Source organism: Typopeltis vanoorti, chromosome 4 (genome assembly GCF_054136105.1).
Source record: "Typopeltis vanoorti isolate ZY-2024b chromosome 4, IOZ_Tvanoo_1.0, whole genome shotgun sequence".
In the NCBI taxonomy this organism is placed as follows: domain Eukaryota; kingdom Metazoa; phylum Arthropoda; class Arachnida; order Uropygi; family Thelyphonidae; genus Typopeltis; species Typopeltis vanoorti.
The window spans coordinates 157,435,194-157,454,349 of NC_143552.1; the positions used below are offsets into that span (position 1 = coordinate 157,435,194).

At 34.9% G+C, this 19,156-nt stretch overlaps 1 protein-coding gene across 1 annotated transcript in view; it reads right to left on the reverse strand.

The window, feature by feature from the left end:
• Nucleotides 1-19,156, reverse strand: part of LOC150107787 (E3 ubiquitin-protein ligase RNF10) — a 280,258-nt gene that overhangs the window by 19,085 nt on the left and 242,017 nt on the right. Inside the window, exon 16 of the mRNA XM_090392188.1 lies at nucleotides 15,191-15,234. Coding sequence (XP_090248314.1) covers nucleotides 15,191-15,234 — 44 coding nt within the window. The remainder of the gene's footprint in view (nucleotides 1-15,190; nucleotides 15,235-19,156) is intronic.

The window sequence follows — 19,156 nt, forward strand, 5'->3', positions numbered from 1 at the left end:
TGTTGCTGTTCTTATTGTTACAATTAATATTGTCAATTTAATTCTAAAAATGTGGATCAAATGAATAGAACGTGTGGACAGACTAATGTGTTCGTCGAACATATTGTTTATTTTTTAACTGTATATGAACACAGAAACTAAGTAAATAATTAATTTATTAACTTATTGCTGATATTTCGCTGGTGTTATAACCAGCATCTTCGAGCACAAAAACACAGTTTGTCACAATACGCGAGACTATAACAACGTGGTGTAATCAACAGACTAGTTAAACAAAATTGTAGCAGCAACACAGAGACTACAGTCTTGATTTTTGGCGCCCTCTACCTGAAAAAAAAAAAAAGGGGGGGGTGCCAAAAATCAGGACTCTAGTCTTTGTGTTGCTGCTACAATTTTGTTTAACTAGTCCGTTGATTACACCATGTTGTTATAGTCTCGCGTATCGTGACAAACTGTGTTTTTGTGCTCTGAAGATGCTGGTTATAACAGCAGTGAAATATCAGCAATAAGTTAATAAATTAATTATTTACTTAGTTTCTGTGTTCTAATATATACCGTTAAAATATAAACAACAAATGAATAGAAGTCAATCAATTTCGTCTTTCTATTTATTTTTACCTAAATTTTACACTTAAACCTGACAAGTCAAGAAAAACACTTTACCCTTATGAACTGTTTTTCAAGTTTGCACATTACTAGTCAAATAAGATGCGAGACAAGGTGCACACTATCTCAACTGTTAATCATATCTAAAAGGATAATATTATGGATGAAAGGCATATTAATTCTGATATCAAAATTGAAGATGTGTAAATCTGAGCTCTTTACTTTACTTTATGCAGATTATGAAATACTCTTAAATAAATCCAGTACAAGTTTGCAGGATTCCTTAGCTAAACTGAATAACTGATGTAACAAAAATAACATGAAAATCAGTGATAAAAAGACAAAAACCATGAAAATAGGCATAAACACTGAAAACTTCATCCTGAATAGAAAACGTACAGAATAAGTAATGTATTTCAGCTATTTAGGCATAATTTTAGTAGCAATGGAAATAAGACAAAATTAGTAAAGCTAGCATGGTGACAAGTCAACTGAACCAGAACACTAAACTAGCAGTATATAAGTAGTGTCCTCACACTTTTAACTTATGAATCTGATAACAATCTCCAACCAGATCCCACCTCATTGCAGTAATTATACAGCATAGTTGCATGCGATTCAGCTTGTACTTCTGCATATAAGAGCAAACCAATACCAAAAGTGTGTAATTTATACAGGCTCAGTGAGCTCTTTACAGGTTATCTCCTCTCCTATGTACCGGGTGGCCATAAAATGACTTTCCCTCTTTGGAGGCATCTGTAGCTAAAACCAATAAAACAGAATGAGACCAAATTTTATATTGAGACTTTTGAAGGAATGGGGAGATGATTTCTGTGAAAAAAAGATTCAGTACCAAAAGTCACCGATAGGGGAAATTTTGGTGCTGGAGGAGCAGAAAGCAGTCAAATATTTGCAGTAAATGCAGGTAAAAAGGATTATGCAAATTTTACTGTGCATACGTGGCAGCAGCACCACCAATTCCACTTAAAAAGGAATTGGGAACATTCAAGCAGCTATTCGAATGACTGACGAATTGTGCTCAATATGTGTCCTACCTTGCCTCAGTGTGCTTTACTTGTTAAGTTGTTTTACCTCCTTACCTATGGCTAGCCACAGCTCGCCAACTTGATATGGCTTATGGTACAGTATTGAAAATCTTATGGAAAATGCTTCACTTCTATCTGTATAAGTTCAGTCGCGTGCAAGCACTAACTACTGCAGATTATGATAAGCACATGACCTTCGCGCAACGTTTCTTGCACAAATGGAGGTTGACAATGACTGGCCTTGGAGAATATTGTGGGGTGATGAGGCTCATTTTTATCTGAATGGGTCGGTCAACACTCACAACTGCAGAATTTGGGCATCTGAACATCCCCAAGCGATCCAGCAAGTACCACTGCATTCTCCAAAAGTAACCGTGTGGTGTGGCTTCACAGCTGATTTCATAATAGGATCATACTTTATTGAGCGTATTACTTCTACAGGTCCTGTAACCTGCTCCATTACTGGAGAGATTTATCAATGGATGCTGGAAAATTTTTGTCGTTCCTGCATTGCTGCAAAGACAATTTTGGACTCTATAATTTTTATGCAGGATGGAGCACGTCCACACATTGAATGTTCAGTACAGCGCCTTTTACGCCAGCATTTCAGTAATAACGAGAGGGTTATCAGTAAGTTCTTTCCGACGGTATGGCTTGATCCCTGGACATCACTCCATATGACTCTTGGTTGTGGGCGTATGTGAAATCTGTTGTGCATGTTGGTGGCGTTCCCAACTTGCATGTCTTGAAAGAGAACATAAAACGGGCTGGTATGAACATCCAATCCAACTCCTTACGCTCAGCTGTAGAGCATGTTGCACACCGGATGCAATTTGTTGTACACAAGAAAGGTCAGCACATTGAAATCATGTATGTGGCCCAGGGGATCCTGATTCTGATGAATAAAACATTATTTCCTGTGAGTTTAATCACTACATTAATTTCTGTGTCTCTCGCAAGTTGTTTTAGTTTAATTATTATTATTATTATTATTATCATTGTAACGTGGCTGTCGCTTACACTGTCGACATGTTATTATTCCATTTTATCCGCCTTTAATGTAATTATCCGCTTGTTTTCGGCTCCGCAGGGCCAAAATTTTCCCTATCGGTGAAATTTTGGTACTAAATCTTTTTTTTTTGCAGAAATCATCTCCCCATGCCTTCAAAAGTCTCAATATAAAATTTGGTCTCATCCCGTTTATTGATTTTAGCTACAGATGCCTCCAAAGAAGGAAAGTTATTTTATGGCCACCCAGTATAATCCACATCCAGTGCTGTTACGGGATATTACACCTGTTGCACAAATTGAAATGTTCGGTTGTGCTGGATTCCCAGCATTGGAATTAAGGGAAATGAGGCTGCAGCTGCTAGATCAGCTCATACTTCTCCACATACTGTTTGACAGTATCATATACAGACAGTTTATAAGATCAAAGCTAATTGCTCAATGGCAGTCATCATGGAAAGAAGCACTGAAAATTAACATGACATTAGGCCTGAAATTAAGCATTGGCCCTCATGTGTGTGAAAAATGCAATATGCATCTTACTATTTGTCATATTCTGATGGAGTGCCAGCACTTTATACGAGAGGAATAAAATTTTTACCTATCTAGCCAAGCAATATACACTCAGGCAGATTGCATGATGTTTTTAACCTTCTACAAAGAATTAATTTGAACAAACACATTTGACTAATTTTGTTTATATTTATAGATACTATGTTGTTTAACTTTTGTTCATACATATTATTTACTAATTTTTCTTTGATTGTTTATGTACTGCTGTAACCTTTGCTGAATTTTATTTATATGCAGATACTGCATTGTTTAACTTAATTTTTGTATATACATATTATTTACTAGTTTATCTTTGACTATTTATGTACTGCTGTAACCTTTGACCTTGTGTATTGCTGTGACTTTTGCTGTAATTTTGTTCATATGTGGATAGTACATTGCTTGGCTTGGTTTTTGCATATGCATATTGCTTACTAGTTTGTCTTTGACTATTTATGTACTGTTGTAACCTTTGGCATTCTTGCATCAATAAACCTACCAACCAATCAACCCTGCAATTTGAGAAAGGATCAGGAAAGACGATATCATTCAGACTTTAAAGATTTGGTTATATACAATATTTTTTAAAAAGAAAGAAGTTTCTCTTTCTCTAAAATCAAAATTGAGGTATAAGTAGACCTATCCAACTTCTGTCACTGTGTGCACTGTGCAGTTGTCCTTTTGGCCATCTGCGCTCCAAGAAGATGGGGAGACATTTGAAAAGTTTCAATGGTGAGTAACTGAGATAACTGACTTATTAAATTATGCATATGAGGAGAGATTGAAGGAAGTAATCTTCAAAGTGTGATGTGACAAATAGTTCTAGAAAAGAAGATATGACAAAAACATAAAAGTTAGCAAGACAATCTTACTATGCAGACAAGAGATATTTTGATGAACATACTATACATATACTATATCATATAAAGAAAAATAAAAAATTTAATAAAAAATATATTTGCCAATTGGTATCTCATCACATCATCAGAATGAACACACAAAAAGAATGGACAAACAACAGACAGTCTTTTCATTCTATCACACTCTGGTCAGTCACATGATACTGTCAAGAACTTGTGGGAAACTGATTAGGCAATGAAAATCATGGCTTTACAGGATGTAAAAGTGTATGCAAAGAGAAAGTTTCAAAAGAAAATTTTATTAAATTAGAAATAAGATAAAAAGTTAAATTATGTCTGCATAATATGGGTATAAAAATGTATATAAAAAAGAATGAGTAACTAACTCAGTCTATGGATGCACTTGTATGTGTATGATGCTCGATTCTCTTCCATCAAGATGGGTTGAGTACTTCATGAGTCCATCTTCTCCACTCTTTTCTTAATAAAGTCTTTCTTGAAAGATCTCGAAGGTCGTTGATCTTAGCAGTTTTCTTAATATTGGTGATCCAGCTTTTCTTGGTCTGCCCCTTGTCCATTTGGTGGTTTTCCATCCCTGTAGGCTAATGTATGGTAATCTCTGTTTATTCATTCTGTTTACATGCTTATACCATTTTAATCTCTTTTTATTTAGTTTGTCTAATATTAGTTCTTTGTAATTCAGTTTATCCCTCACTATTTAATTGGTCCTTTTCTCACTCCATTTAGTTTGGTTTATTTTTTGTAAGCATTTGGATTCAAATGCTTATAATTTTATTTCTTCTTTTTTCTTTGTTATCCAACTTTCAGATCCATAGAGGACCACAAGCAATACTACTGAGTTATATATTTTCAGTTATAGCTGTTTACTTATTTTATCACTCTTCCAAACTTTATTTAGCTTTCCCATTACAGACCAACCTAAACCTATTCTCCGATTTATTGTTTTCATATAATTTAGATCTTCAGTGATAAGTAATCCCAAATAGTTAAACTGAGTTACTTATTCAATATATTTATTATCAATATTAACTAGTTTCTTTTCTTTCTCTATTGTCATTATTTTAGTTTTAGTAAAATTTATACTCATATTTATTGCTAATTTGGTTTACTTTGCTGATCATGGATTTCAAATCTTCTTCTGTTAGTAAGGACTATATCATCCACATATTTGATATGGATGATGTTTGTTCCATTTACTGAGAGGCCAGTACATTCTTCTAGAGCTTCTGTGATAACATTACTAATATATATATTAAATAAATATGGTGAAAGTGGACAGCCTTGCATAACTCCTTTTACAATACGTATTTCGTCTGTTTCCATTTTATTAAATTTCACTATTGCTTTTGTGCTTTGATAACATTATTTAATGAGATTAATAATATAGGGATCCATGTTAGTTTTTTCAAGGAATTTTATTATGTATTTTCTATCTATTGTATCGAAAGCCTGTTTATAATTGATGAAACAGCAATAAGGGATAGAATTGTGAATGTTAGACAGAAAAACACAATTCTCTCTCTCTCCTATTCCTGCTAACTAAACTCTCAGCATTAGAGAGTAACTGGTTCATTGCTGGCCTGGTTAGCCAAGTGGTTAGTATATCTGCTCTTCAGCCAAGAGGCTGCGGGTTCGAATCCTGCCAAGGGCATGGGTATTTGTGATTGTCTTTCACCTTCATACATTCATTCATCCAAGTATATACACTCTTCCAAGATGGACTGGGTCACCATGGGAGTAGTAGACCCAACCCTTCTGTGATTGTCTTTCATCTTCATACAGTCATTCATCCAAGTATATATACACTCTTCCAAGATGGACTGGGTCACCATGGGAGAAGTAGACCCAACCCTTCTGCAATGGGAGAGGACATCACTCTGTAGTAGGTGAAAAGACAGGTTGATCATCATCATCATCAACTGGTTCATCAAATCATTTAAAGCATGACGTTTTTTTGCCTTACTAACTACTATTGGCTTAAGCCAATGAAAGCCTTCAGCATTTGCACAAAATAAAAATGAAATTGGCTCCTTACTTAGCTGACAACCAGGAGTGCTTGTTTCATGCTTGTAAGCCTAGGTATTTTTGGAAACAGCAAGATAAAAAAAGCCCAGTCTCATTATTATTATTATCTGAGACCTTCAGGGAGTCAAGGACTCATCGAGGGAGACTGTAAATTACCCAACCCAGCTATCATACCTTCCTTTGAATTCATTTATACTAGATGTACTCACTACCCATAAGGGCAAATTACTAACTCATTTACTGCTCTCTGGGAGAAAAACCTAGCTCTTAACCCTTTCTTCACTGAGAACAACCTTAACTTTCATAGATGCCCCTGTGTTCTCTCCTCGCCTTAACGAAAAATTTCATCATTTGAAACGCTATAACACCCATTCAAAAGTTTAAAGACCTCTATCATATCACCCCTCTTTCTCTTCTTAACCAGAGTCTGTAATCCACATACTCGCACAATCTGGTCCCATAATCCGGATATAATCTTTGTAACTCTTCTTTGCACCCTTTTCACAGCTTCTTTATCCATTTGGAACCCGGAAGTCCAAATCTGCACACAGTAATCCAAGTGTGGTCTTATCAAAGCCTTATAAAGAGGCAAAATTACTTCCTTATCCTTATATGTCAAGGTTCACTTCAACATAACAATTATCCTCTGAGTTGTATTTGCAACTTTTGCTATGTGACCTTTGAACTTTAAATTCTTATCCACCAAGATCCCTTGCCTCTTCAGTTTCTTGTAGTATAACCCCGCTAATATAATATGCTGCTGGAACTCTAATCACACCAAAGTGCATAATTTTACACTTATTAACATTAAACTGACAGCCATTTTCGTTTGCCCAGATTTACAGTGTATACAAATCATTTTGTAATTGCTGAAAATCAGTAGCATCCCTGATTGCCCTGCCTATCTTTGCATCATCAGCAAACAATTGGAAATCTGATGATAGACCCTGCCTGATGTCATTAATGTATAGATTCAACAATAATGGCCCAAGGACTGAACTCTGAGGTACACCACTGGTTACCTTTAAGTCTGGCAGATTCACACCCACTGTATACCACTTTTTGATATCTGTTTGTCAACCATCCCCTGATCCAAGTCAATAGATTATATTACAATCCCATATTCTCCAGTTTACACAACAGTCTATCGTGTGGAATCCTATCAAATGCCTTAGAAAAATCCAACATTATCATAGTGTATCCACTCCCTTTATCCAACTCGGCCATAACATTGTTATAAAATATGAGCAAATTGCTAAAACATGACCTTCCTTTAGTAAACCCATGCTGTTCCTTGCAGAGTATAGAATGCTTGTCTACCCATTTCTGTATGCGAGTTCTCACCAACTTCTCTAAAATCTCGACTACCACACCAGAGATACTAATAGGTCAGTAGTTAGACACATCAGTTTTTGCACCACCCTTGTGCAACGGGACTATCATATATTCCTTCCATTCCTGTGGTATCATTCCTGAGCTGAGCCTCAAGTTATACAAATGTGTGAAAGGCCTAGCCAATTCAGTTGAACATTCCTTTAACAAACGGGCAGATATTCCATCTGTTCCTATTGACAAATTCTTATCCAGGTTATGCAAAAGCTCTTCAACCGCTAACTCTTCATCCAACGTAGCAATAGCACTGTGCACCATACTACATACACCTGGTTGATATATCTTAGCAAAGTGAGCACTCATTAACTGAACAATCTCTGTAGCTTCCGACACTCGTGTACCATCTGCATTCAATAAATTTATTCTTCCACATTCATTCTTTCTTTTGCTTGCGGCATAACAATAAAATTCTTTTGAATTGCCTTTAGCTTGAACGGCCAATTTCTTTTCATACTCCGTTTTAGCTTTTCTCACAATACTCATTATGCAATCTTATTCTCATGATATTCTTTCCACATCATCTTCTTCTTGTGGATCTCTAGCTTAAGGCTGCACATCCATTTCACTCCCAACCTATTTATTCTTCGAACACTAGGGATACATTCAGATACTGCCTCATTCAAGCATTTTTTCCATTCAGTAACTGATACCATGGGACTAAAGATAGTATTCTTCTAAGTTGATCATAATTTCCAGCTTTGTAATTTAGCATGTAACCTGATTTAATCAGAGCTTCAATACAAGTAGATACTTCCCAAGAAAGAACGGCATGATCACTGTCACCAATTGGTGGTAAAATAGCCATATTCTTGACAGAGATCCCTTCTGATGTTATCAGCAAATCCAACACTCTTTGATCTCGAGTTCCTTCTTTCACATGCTGCTTGAGAAAGTTATCCCGCAACAATTCAATAAATTCCTGTTCTTTCTGATCATGAGATTTCTCTTCTACCCAATCAATGTTTGGAAAATTAAAGTCACCCACAATGATCATTTGCCTGGTACCCATAAGGCTAAATTAGCGATGCATTTCTTCGTCCCCTGCAACTGAGCTGCCAGGTCTGTAGCAACACCCCACCATATATTTCATTCTGTTAACCTCCACTTCACACTAAATAGACTCAAGCTCATCACTACATGGGACACTGTTACCATCATTGTTTTCTTGTATTTCTACCCTAACTGGACTTAAGTCATCTGATATCATTAGTAGCACTCCTCCTCCTCTCTTATCTCTTCTATCATTCCTAAAAATAGTATATCTGTTACACTCGATCCCACTTACCATATCTGATTCTGATAGCCAGGTTTCACTAATGTCAACAATCTTAGGCCACATCGTATTCAATAAAGCAACAAACTTAACCCCTTTGTTTCTAATGCTCCTGGCATTTGTGTAATGACATAATAAATTACGACTTAGCCTATTCTTATAATTAGATATGCAATGTATTTGGTCTTGTTCTAGAATTTTCTCTTTTCCCTCCCCAGACATACTTAAAAGGTCTGAACCCAAAGCATATTTTTCCACTTCTTCCTTTCCATTAGTATTATAAAGCTGTAATAAAATAAGGCCTCATTTTTAATTATGTCATTTAGATATTTTATGAAAGGCTCAACTTGTTCTTCATCTGTGCTTAAAGATTCACCACAGGTTCTTCTATTAACAATTCCATGGTACTTTCAAAAATGCCACAGCAATTCATCACTCCCCTGAAATTTTAGGCTTAGATATGCTTCCCAAATCTTTCATCCACTGACTTTAACTCAACACCACTTGAGTGCTCCTGAACAAACCACTTGTAATTCATTTTAGAAATTATCGAAACAACCTTGTGATAAAAAACTATTTTTAATTTCCACGTTTCGACTTTCATATTAAGGTCATCATCTGGAGTATATACAAATATACAAAGGATAAGCTGAGTTACATTTCACACAGTATGCTAAAGAGACAATGATCTGATCAACAGTTATTCTACTGGCATGACCTCTAGTGAAAATATAATATATATAAAATAAAAATACAGATAAAATAAAAAAATTAATTAATTATTTAGAAACTACATCAAAGCTAATTTCTATTTAAGATAACATAAGAGAAAGATTCTTCCATATAGATAGTTTTCTTACAGTAACAATGATGTCCTAATTTAGCATGACAATTGTTATATTAGATTTAAGATTCTGGATTATCTACAGTCCTGTTTATAGTCAACTCTTAGGGAGAAAGGTTCTCTGGGTAGAATATGTGCCTCCTATATGCTTGGGATTTTTAGACCATCATTATTGTTCAGATTAGGGTGGTCGATAAGAATCTCACAGGCCTCCTTAAATTTACATTCATACCATGTTTTGGTGTGATGTAAACAACTGGTGCTTTTCCAGTTAATTCTAAGTAAAGTGTTCAGGGCATGATCAGAAAGGCCAGCTTCACCATAGTTATTACATTTCATGTGCCGTTTATGTTCCTTTTGTCTGATAGGAATTGTGCATCCTGTTTCCCCTATATATGGTGGATTACAGGTGCAATAAATACGGTATACTCCAGGATGAGCCAGCGGAGGGAGTGAGTCTTTGGATGATTTGAGTAAACTTTTTAATTTTGCAGGAGGTTTAAAGGTGGCTTTGAGGTTGTAATTCTGTAGTATTCTGTTTATTTTATCTGATGTCCCTTTAATGTGAGGAATAGTTATAATTTTATACCACCACCCAACAAAAACTAGGTGTGATTAATACTCTAAAAAAACACAGGGCTTTGAAGATTGGCTCCAATGAACAAGCGCTTAAAGATGAATTTAAAGTTATCAGCAATACTTACCTAAAAAATAGTTACAGCAAAAACACTATTAACAACATTCTCTATAAGACCCCAATAAAAAACAAAGATAAACCAGACTACAATAAAACTATAACCAATCCTTACATTAAAGGGACATCAGATAAAATAAACAGAATATCACAGAAATACAACCTCAAAGCCACCTTTAAGCCTCCTGCAAAATTAAAAAGCTTACTCAACTCATCCAAAGACCCACTCCCACCAAACTTCTCCGTGGCATTTTTCCAGAGATGGTGACATATGTGAGGAAATCTCCTGTTGACTGACAGCGACAGAATCCATACTGGCAGTCATTTATTAGATGGGTGCCTTCAAGGTAATGTAGGAGTCGGGAATTGATGATTTTTTTCCATTACATTAGACAGGATGAGGTGAGCAAGATAGGGTGATAGTTGGAAGGTAGTGACTTATTGCCCTTCTTGGGAATGGATTGAATATAGGTCAATTTCCAGGCTATGGGATAGATACCAGTGGAATAAGAGAGTTTATATCAAAGGGTATAGAGAATATATATATGTCTGAAACTGTTTTCTTTTTAGCTCTATAAATCTCTGACACACACATGCAGTTACAGCGCCTTCAAGCTTCTCAATCAGTTTTAATTTTTGTGCAATACTCGACACATTCACGCTTTCTTTATCCTGCAAGGCTATAATGATAGACAAATAGAACAGCATGAACTGCACAGGAAGACTGACACACACCTAATCATTATCCCTCTATTAACTGCCTCTCTCACCTAGATGATATAATACCTCTGAGACCAACACTGGATGCATAATAAGATAATGCTGACTCGTTCACCCAACCTTTTAGCATGCATTACTCACGAATAAAAAAAAAAGTTCTAAATTTTTCTTTTAGGACAGAAACTTTTTGTCCATTAAATCGAAAGCCTACCGTATATAACTTACAAACAAAGAAGGCAAGGGTGCTGAACTGAAAAACCCAAGATATTTGTTTACGAAGGATGCATTCATTGACTTTTGGGAAAGATTCTAGGAAGTAACAGATGAACACTTCACCCAATGTTCAAAATATACTAACGTATGTAAAAAAATAAAAGCTAATAATAATGGTAAGTACCTGCTAGATTTCTGCTCAGGACATGGACTAGTTATTACTTCATGTTCCAACATAAAAATGTACACAAATTCACATGGAGAGAGGATGCAAGGAATAAGAAATGTCTCACTGACCGTTACTGTCGACAGTGATGTTTTCCCTCTAGTTCAGAACACAAGAGTATATATAAGTATATATATAAGGTCTGATAATGTTGGAATGTGGACAGATAACAGGCTAATTGTTGATAACTATAAGAATAATCTTCTTGAATGACAGGCAGTATCAAGTAGAGTGATATGGGCTAAAACAGAATGGGAAACTGGACAATGACACTTATTTGTGCTTATGGTTTCACAGAAGGTTCTAGTAAAAAAGAAGCGGAGGAATTTTTCCAAGGGATTAGACAAGGCAGCTCACACAACAAAAAAGGAAAAGTTAGTAACTGTTGGAGATTTAAACAGCAAAGTAGGAAATGATTAGTACTAGACATAAGAATGTTTTGAGAAAATTTGGAGAAAAGAGCAATGCTAATAATAATGGTAAGTAACTGCGAGATTTTTGCTCAGGACATGGACTAGTTATTACTAACAGCATGTTCCAGCATAAAAATGTACACAAATTCACATGGAGAGAAGATGCAAGGAATAAGAAAAGTCTCAATGACTATGTTATTGTTGACAGCAATGTTTTCCAAATGATTCAGGATACAAGAGTATACAAAGGATTTGAAATAGGAAGTGATCACCATTTAGTGTTGAGAAGGATATAAAATCGAACTTCATATTGAAAAGAAGGGTGTGTAAGAAAGTTCTGAAGCGAAGCAAAGTTAAACAGCCAGCAGATATGAACTATGGAATCAATTGCATAAACATTATGAAAAAACAAAGAGTTTCAAAACAACCAAATCTTGGAGATTCAGTGGCAAACCCTTAAGAAAACTTTGATTATTCAGTCACCGAGACACGCGGTGAAGCAATCTGAAAGGATACATAAATCAGAACTTATGGTCTACTCAGGAATTTAAATAGCAGCCAATGAAAAGAAGAAAGAGTATAGAAAGTTACTGGCAAGTAAATCAGCTTGAGACATTGGTAAGAACATCATCAAATTCCTGACATGTACTTGCAAAGGGTTTACAGGGTATGATAGTACTACATGAAAAAATTACATCATTACTAACTTCCTATCTACAATTTTCCTCCAAATCAATCTGTTACCTGTTTCTTCCACAATCTTCTCAACCGTTTCTCAAGTATACTTGCCTACATCTTACCAGGAACACTCAGTAGAGAAATACCTCTGTAATTCTCACATTCAGTTTTATTTATCTTTTTATATATGGGTACTATGAGAGCTCTAGTCCAATCATCTGGAATTCGTCCCTCTGTCCAAGCCTTCTGAACTATCCAGTGCAGCCACTGTGAGACTTTTATACCTCCATACTTGAGCATTTCTGGTCAAATATTATCTACTCCAGCTGCCTTACCACATTTCAGTTTTCTGATGGCTTTTTCTACTTCAAGCATGGATATGTATTTCTGATTGTATGCCTGGTCAGTGTTTCTTTACCAGTGTGCTGTCAGTGTTATGTTGGAGGTTTAATGGATTTTTTACAACACTCACTGAGTGTTGTAACAACACACATTGAGTGTTGTAAAAAATCCATTAAACCTCCAACATAATGTCCTCACAGCACTTAAGCCTCTACACAAGGAGTGCTGTCAGTGATTGTATCATTTAGCGATTTTTTGAATTAATTACTCCATACTTCAAGAATATCTTTTTCTCCAGATTTCATTTCACCTTTATTATCTCTAATTCTTTTTGCAGCACTCTTTCTTCCATTTCTGAGCTGCTTCAACAACCCTCAGAATATCTTGCCACCTTTTTACCAAAGTCTTCTGCAACTTTTTGTTTAGCTAGGTCTAAACAGTGTTTAGCTTTCTTACATTTGTCTCTGTATTCTCTAACAGCACAAGCTAACATATTTGCCAGGAACTTTTGATATGCTTTCTTCTTTTCCTTCACTGCCCCTTTAACTTCCTATGTCCACCATGGGGTTCTGATTTTTCTATCCTTGCAGACAACCTCATCACATGTCTCTCTGGCTGAATCAATCAGGGTTTTTTCAAGGGCTTGCCACTGAATTTACAAGATTTGGTTCTTGTTCTCAAACCCTTTCATTTTTTCTTGAATCATGTTGTGTATTTTAGTCTACAGTTCACATCTGAGAGCTGATCAACTTTTATTCGCTTTAAAACTTTCTTACATGTTCTTCTTTTCAATATGAAATTCAATTTTATCCTGCTCAAGACTAAATAGTGTTCACTTTCAATTTCATATTCTCTGTGCACTCTGGTGTCCAGCACCAGGGAGAAAACATCACTATCAACAATAACATAGTCAATGAGACTTTTCTTATTCCTTGCCTCTTCTCTCCATGTGAATTTGTGCGCATTTTTATGTTGAAACATTGTGTTAGTAATAACCAGTCCATTTCCTGAGCAGAAATCCAACAGGTATTTGCTATTTTTATTAGCTTTGCTCTTTTCTCCAAATTTTCCCAAAATATTTTTGTATGTCTGACAATCTTTCAATTATACAGCTTTTACCCTTAAGCACTCCATAGTCTGTATTTGGGTTGTAAATCAGTAGTTAGAATTGATGGATGTACAGGAAGATGGTTTGACGTTAAATTAGGTGTGCAAGAAAGATGCACATTATCTATATGGATCACATTATGAAGGAAAGTGGTATTAAATCTGATATCAAAATTGGCAATGTTAATCTTAGCTCTTTACTTTATGCAGATTATGTTATACTCCTAAATAAATGCAGGACAAGTCTGCAGGATTTACTGAGCAAATTGAATAACTGATATAATAAATTTGGTATAAAAATCAGCATTAAAAAGACAGACAAGGAAGATAAAGAGGAATACTGAAAATATTAACTGCATCCTGAATGGGAAACCTATAGAACAAGTAAAACATTTCAGCTATTTAGGCACACTTTTTAGTGAAGATGGCAAATTAAATTTGAAAATGGACAACAGAATTAGCAAAGCTGGAATGGTAGAAGGTCAAATGAATACATTTATATGAAATAAGAGAGGGATTACTCAAAACACTGAACTAGCTGTATACAAGAGTGTTCAAACCAATTTTAACTTATGGATTTGAGAGCTTGATTAGAAATAAAACTCTTTATCAAAGACTGAAGACCACAGATATGAGAGTCCTGAAAGATTAGGTGACTGAGCAGATGGCATCAATGACGTATCATATTAAAAATAAGGCTATTAGGAAAGAACTTGACATTGTTAGCATTCAGGAATATGTCAGCAGAGCTAATCTCAGGTAGTATGGCCACTTTAACAGAATAGGAGAGGAAATGGTAGCTAAACAAGTGTTCTTTGCCAGTATGGCAGGAAAGAGACCCAAGGAAGACCAAGATGTCAGTGGATTGATACAATAAAAGGTGCCTTAGAAGACAGGAATGTTGATAGATAACAGGCTAATCTGGAGTAAAATTGTTGGTAGGAAATTAGTAATGATGTAACTTTTTATAAGATCCAGTACACCTCCTGAGGATATATGTCAGGAATTTGATGCCGATGTAAAAAAGGATACAGATCTTGCAATCTCTCCACATTTCATAGCTAAGTTAGATTTTTAACAGGTTGTTTTACTTCATGGCTCATCCTGTATAAATGTTACTTTAATACCACAATGAATAAAACTTCACCTGAAATAGGTTTGTTTACTTACCTGAGCAAATGAAGCAGATGGAGATGCCACATCAATACTGGGATCTACAAAAGAAAGCAGAATCGGTTTATAATTTAATCAATACCTTTTTTTTTTTTTTTCCATCACTGCTTTTTCTGATATTTTAGAATTCTTTTCATATAGCTTTAATGGGACTATGACAAAGTATAACACATTAGCAACAAATATTTCATGATGAAAATAACGGCACATCAGTGTAGAATAATATAGAATTAACAACTGGTTGTATTTATCGTGCATACTGCCTGATTTGCATATTCATAACACAGCTGATTACCTGAGTTATGAAGATGCAATGGAACCCTTTGGCTGGAAAGACCTGAGTTTTAATCATCTATGATGCAAAGAATCTTTAGGAGGGTTTTTCAATCAGTGGTGAGTTAGTCTTATATGGAGGTGGAAGGTTTTTCTCTGGGTAACTCAGGTTTTTTTATCCCTCAAAACAATCAAACCAGCCTAATGAATACACATCTACAGACATAGAATACTATTAGAGACAAATGTGAATACACTGTAACATTTTTAGCAACACACAGACACTGTGCACTGGAAAAATCATCTATGCTAATCTCTACTTGGTCAAAACCACAACATATTCTTGTGCAGTAAAACTTCCAATTAACTATTTTTGATAAAGAAGCAAATAATTCATAGTTGACTATGATAAAATATGGCTCAAGTCTATAAAGCTCTTGGCAAACTAGGTTAACCCTAGGACAAATGAAGGTAGCATATCTGATTTCCTGAACGCTGTGTACAGAAAACCACAGTGAACAGAAAACGCTGATAAACAAGGAATTCTGCCATTTCACATCATTCTGCAGTAGATGCAATCTTGTTTCAGTCAGCACAAACAAATTAGATTTTCACTATAAACTGTTCACATCAACAGAATTTTTGAGAACAGAAATTTTATTCTAATTTCAGAATACTTCATGAAAAATAATATTAACATACTCCACGAGCCATTCAAATGAAGCAGTCTGCATAATTTCTAGTTTACTATAAAACACAAATGAAAGTTGGCCATCATCCATATACAATCTGGTTTAAACCCAACAAATCATCTCTCTTCTTTCATCATCCTTTATTTCTACGAAGAGCTTCCTTCCTTGAGTTTATTCCTACAAGGATTAAACCTACTCCTTAACCCACATCCTTACTTAAATCTGCCCCACATAAGCAACATGCAGGTGGATGAAGATCAGGCAAGCTTTCCTTGAATTTAAGGCACAGGAGAGTTGCTTAATTTTTTAAAAAGTGCATTCAGAGCATTTGTAGCACCCTTGTCAAGGTATCATAATATTTTCTTCAATGAAAAATTTCTACAGCAGTATGAAATAATTCTAAGATTCCTTTGACAATGACTATACATATAAAAGGTACATTCCAAATTTAATGCTCTATTACAGATTCCTAAAAGCAGAGCTAAAATACATGCTTTTTTTTTTTTAAAAAAATCAAAGTTATGAATGACAACATAAAGTAATCCTGTTAGCCATGTATCTAATCCTGTGATATTCATATCTTTAGTAATCTGAGATATCCAAACACGATCAGATTTCCCATCTTGGACTGACTTGCACCTATGATTTTTCCTAGCACAACCATATTTCAACTACAGCTTCTGCAGCTGCCAATAAACTTGCTGTACTTTTTCACACAAGACACTATTTCATACCTTCACATTTGGTCTTGATGGTATCCCACCTGTCGTGTTGAAAAATTGTGCCACAGAGCTAACACCTATCCTTTATGGCATCTTCAATCTTTCCTATTCAACTGTCATCTACCTGACAATATGGAAAAGGTCCACATCCAGCCCTCCCAAAGAAAGGTGATAAAATTCAACCAACAAACTACTGCCCAACTGCTCTCACTTCTGTTCTCTCAAAAATTATGGAGAAGGTCATCAACATCCAACTCTTGAATCATCTAGAGACATACAAACTAATCAGTGACCAGCAGTATGGATTCCACCACTTGCAATTTACAGCCGATCTTCTTGCTTTCACTACCTATCTATGGACTCAAGCCATGGAGAAATTCAGACTGTTGCCCTCTACATTTCAAAGGCAATTGATCAGGTTTGGCACAGGGGCCTACTCACCAAACTGCCATCCTAATGGTCTGCCTTCTCCACTCTGCAACTGGAATATATTAATTTGTTAGAGGGCTGAAGACTTGCACTAGGGCACTCGAAAAAAAATCCAGTGCACTCAAGAAATGAACATAAACTGGGTTGTATATTGGCCAAAGAATTTTAATAATAGAAATAAAGTAAAAAAACACCAACAAGTTTCGCCAACTTGGCTGTTTGGTGAAAATCAGGGCATATATCAGTGATACAAAACAACTTAAACTGTTTGTGAAGGAATACATTTAAGTTGTTCAAATCTACATTCCTGGTGTCTCATTTCCCCATTGAGTCTATTCATAGTGATTCTATATTAAGTTGTTTTGTATCACTTTTATATGCCCTGACGAAGCCAAACAGCCAAGTTGGCGAAACTTGTTGGTGTTTTTTACTTTATTTCTATTATTAAAATTCTTCAGCCAATATACAACCCAGTTTATGTTCATTTCTTGCATTCAATTGATGGTCGAAAATAATATAGAATCACTATGAATAGATTCCATGAGGAAATGAGACACCAGGTACGTAGATTTTAACAACTTAAATGTATTCCTTCACAAAAGAAAGGTGATAAAATTCAACCAACATGCCCAAAAGTTTAAGTTGTTTTGTAACACTTTTATACACCCTGATGAAGCCAAACAGCCAAGTTGGTGAAACTTGTCAGTGTTTTTTACTTTATTTCTATTATTAAAATTCTTTGGCCAACATACAACCCAGTTTATGTTCATTTCTTGAGTGCACTGGATTTTTTTTCGAGTGCCCTAGTGCAAGTCTTCAGCACTCTAACAAATTAACATATTTTGGAACAAAAGCAATAAAAAGACAAACTGAAAACATACAAAAAATGATGTTTCTTTCCTGTTTTCTATAAGCCCTCCATTGTATCCTCAGTGGAGCGCTTATAGAATAAGAAAATATTTCTACTATTTAGGCATGGTTCCTGGTGAAGATTTAAATTAAATTTAGAAATAGATTACAAAATAAAGAAAGCTGGTGAGGAACTAGACGAATAAATCCGTGTGGGATAAGAGAGAAATTAACCAGAACTCTAAACTAATCGGATATAAGATATGTTTAAATTGATTTTAACTTATGGTTCTGAGAAAAGAAGTGAAACAAGATATAAATCAATAGCAGAATCATATTAAAAATGTAGATATTATTAGAAAGGAGCTTGGCATAGGAAATATTACCAGAATGGGTATTTTACGCCAAGAAAAAATGGAAAGCCAAATCTAGATGGACAGATGAATAGTTTGTATCAAAGACCAAACATAAGATCCAACTATGTCAGTCTTAATATTGATAAGATAAGAAGCTAGCAATAATGTAATTTTAATCATGCAGTATTATCATATATTCTGTTATACACTCTTTGAGGGCAAATACTAGGAATTTGATTCACTATTTTCAATATGCTTGTTTCTAATCAGAAAAATATTTATTAAATTTTCATTTTTAAATATTTAGGTGAATAATTAGTTGTTAGACTTGCTTTTTCTTAAACATTCTTGCTATTTACTTTAAATCATCTTAATTATCTCCAATTAAGGTAATTTTTCTTAAAAATAATAATTATCTTTTAATTGTAGTTTTATTTTTCCTGGAAATTTTAGAGTATGTGTAATTTGTTCTATAGGTCCAATAGAGAACAATTTACTTTTTTTTTGTGGAATCAATGGTTCACATCTGATATTTTTAATTTGTTAAAACTGGAATGAAAGGCTTAATTTATTCTTAAGCATTTCATTCAGGATTTAACTGAGTTGCAAAATTTCAAAAGAAAAAATGCTTGTAAATAGGCA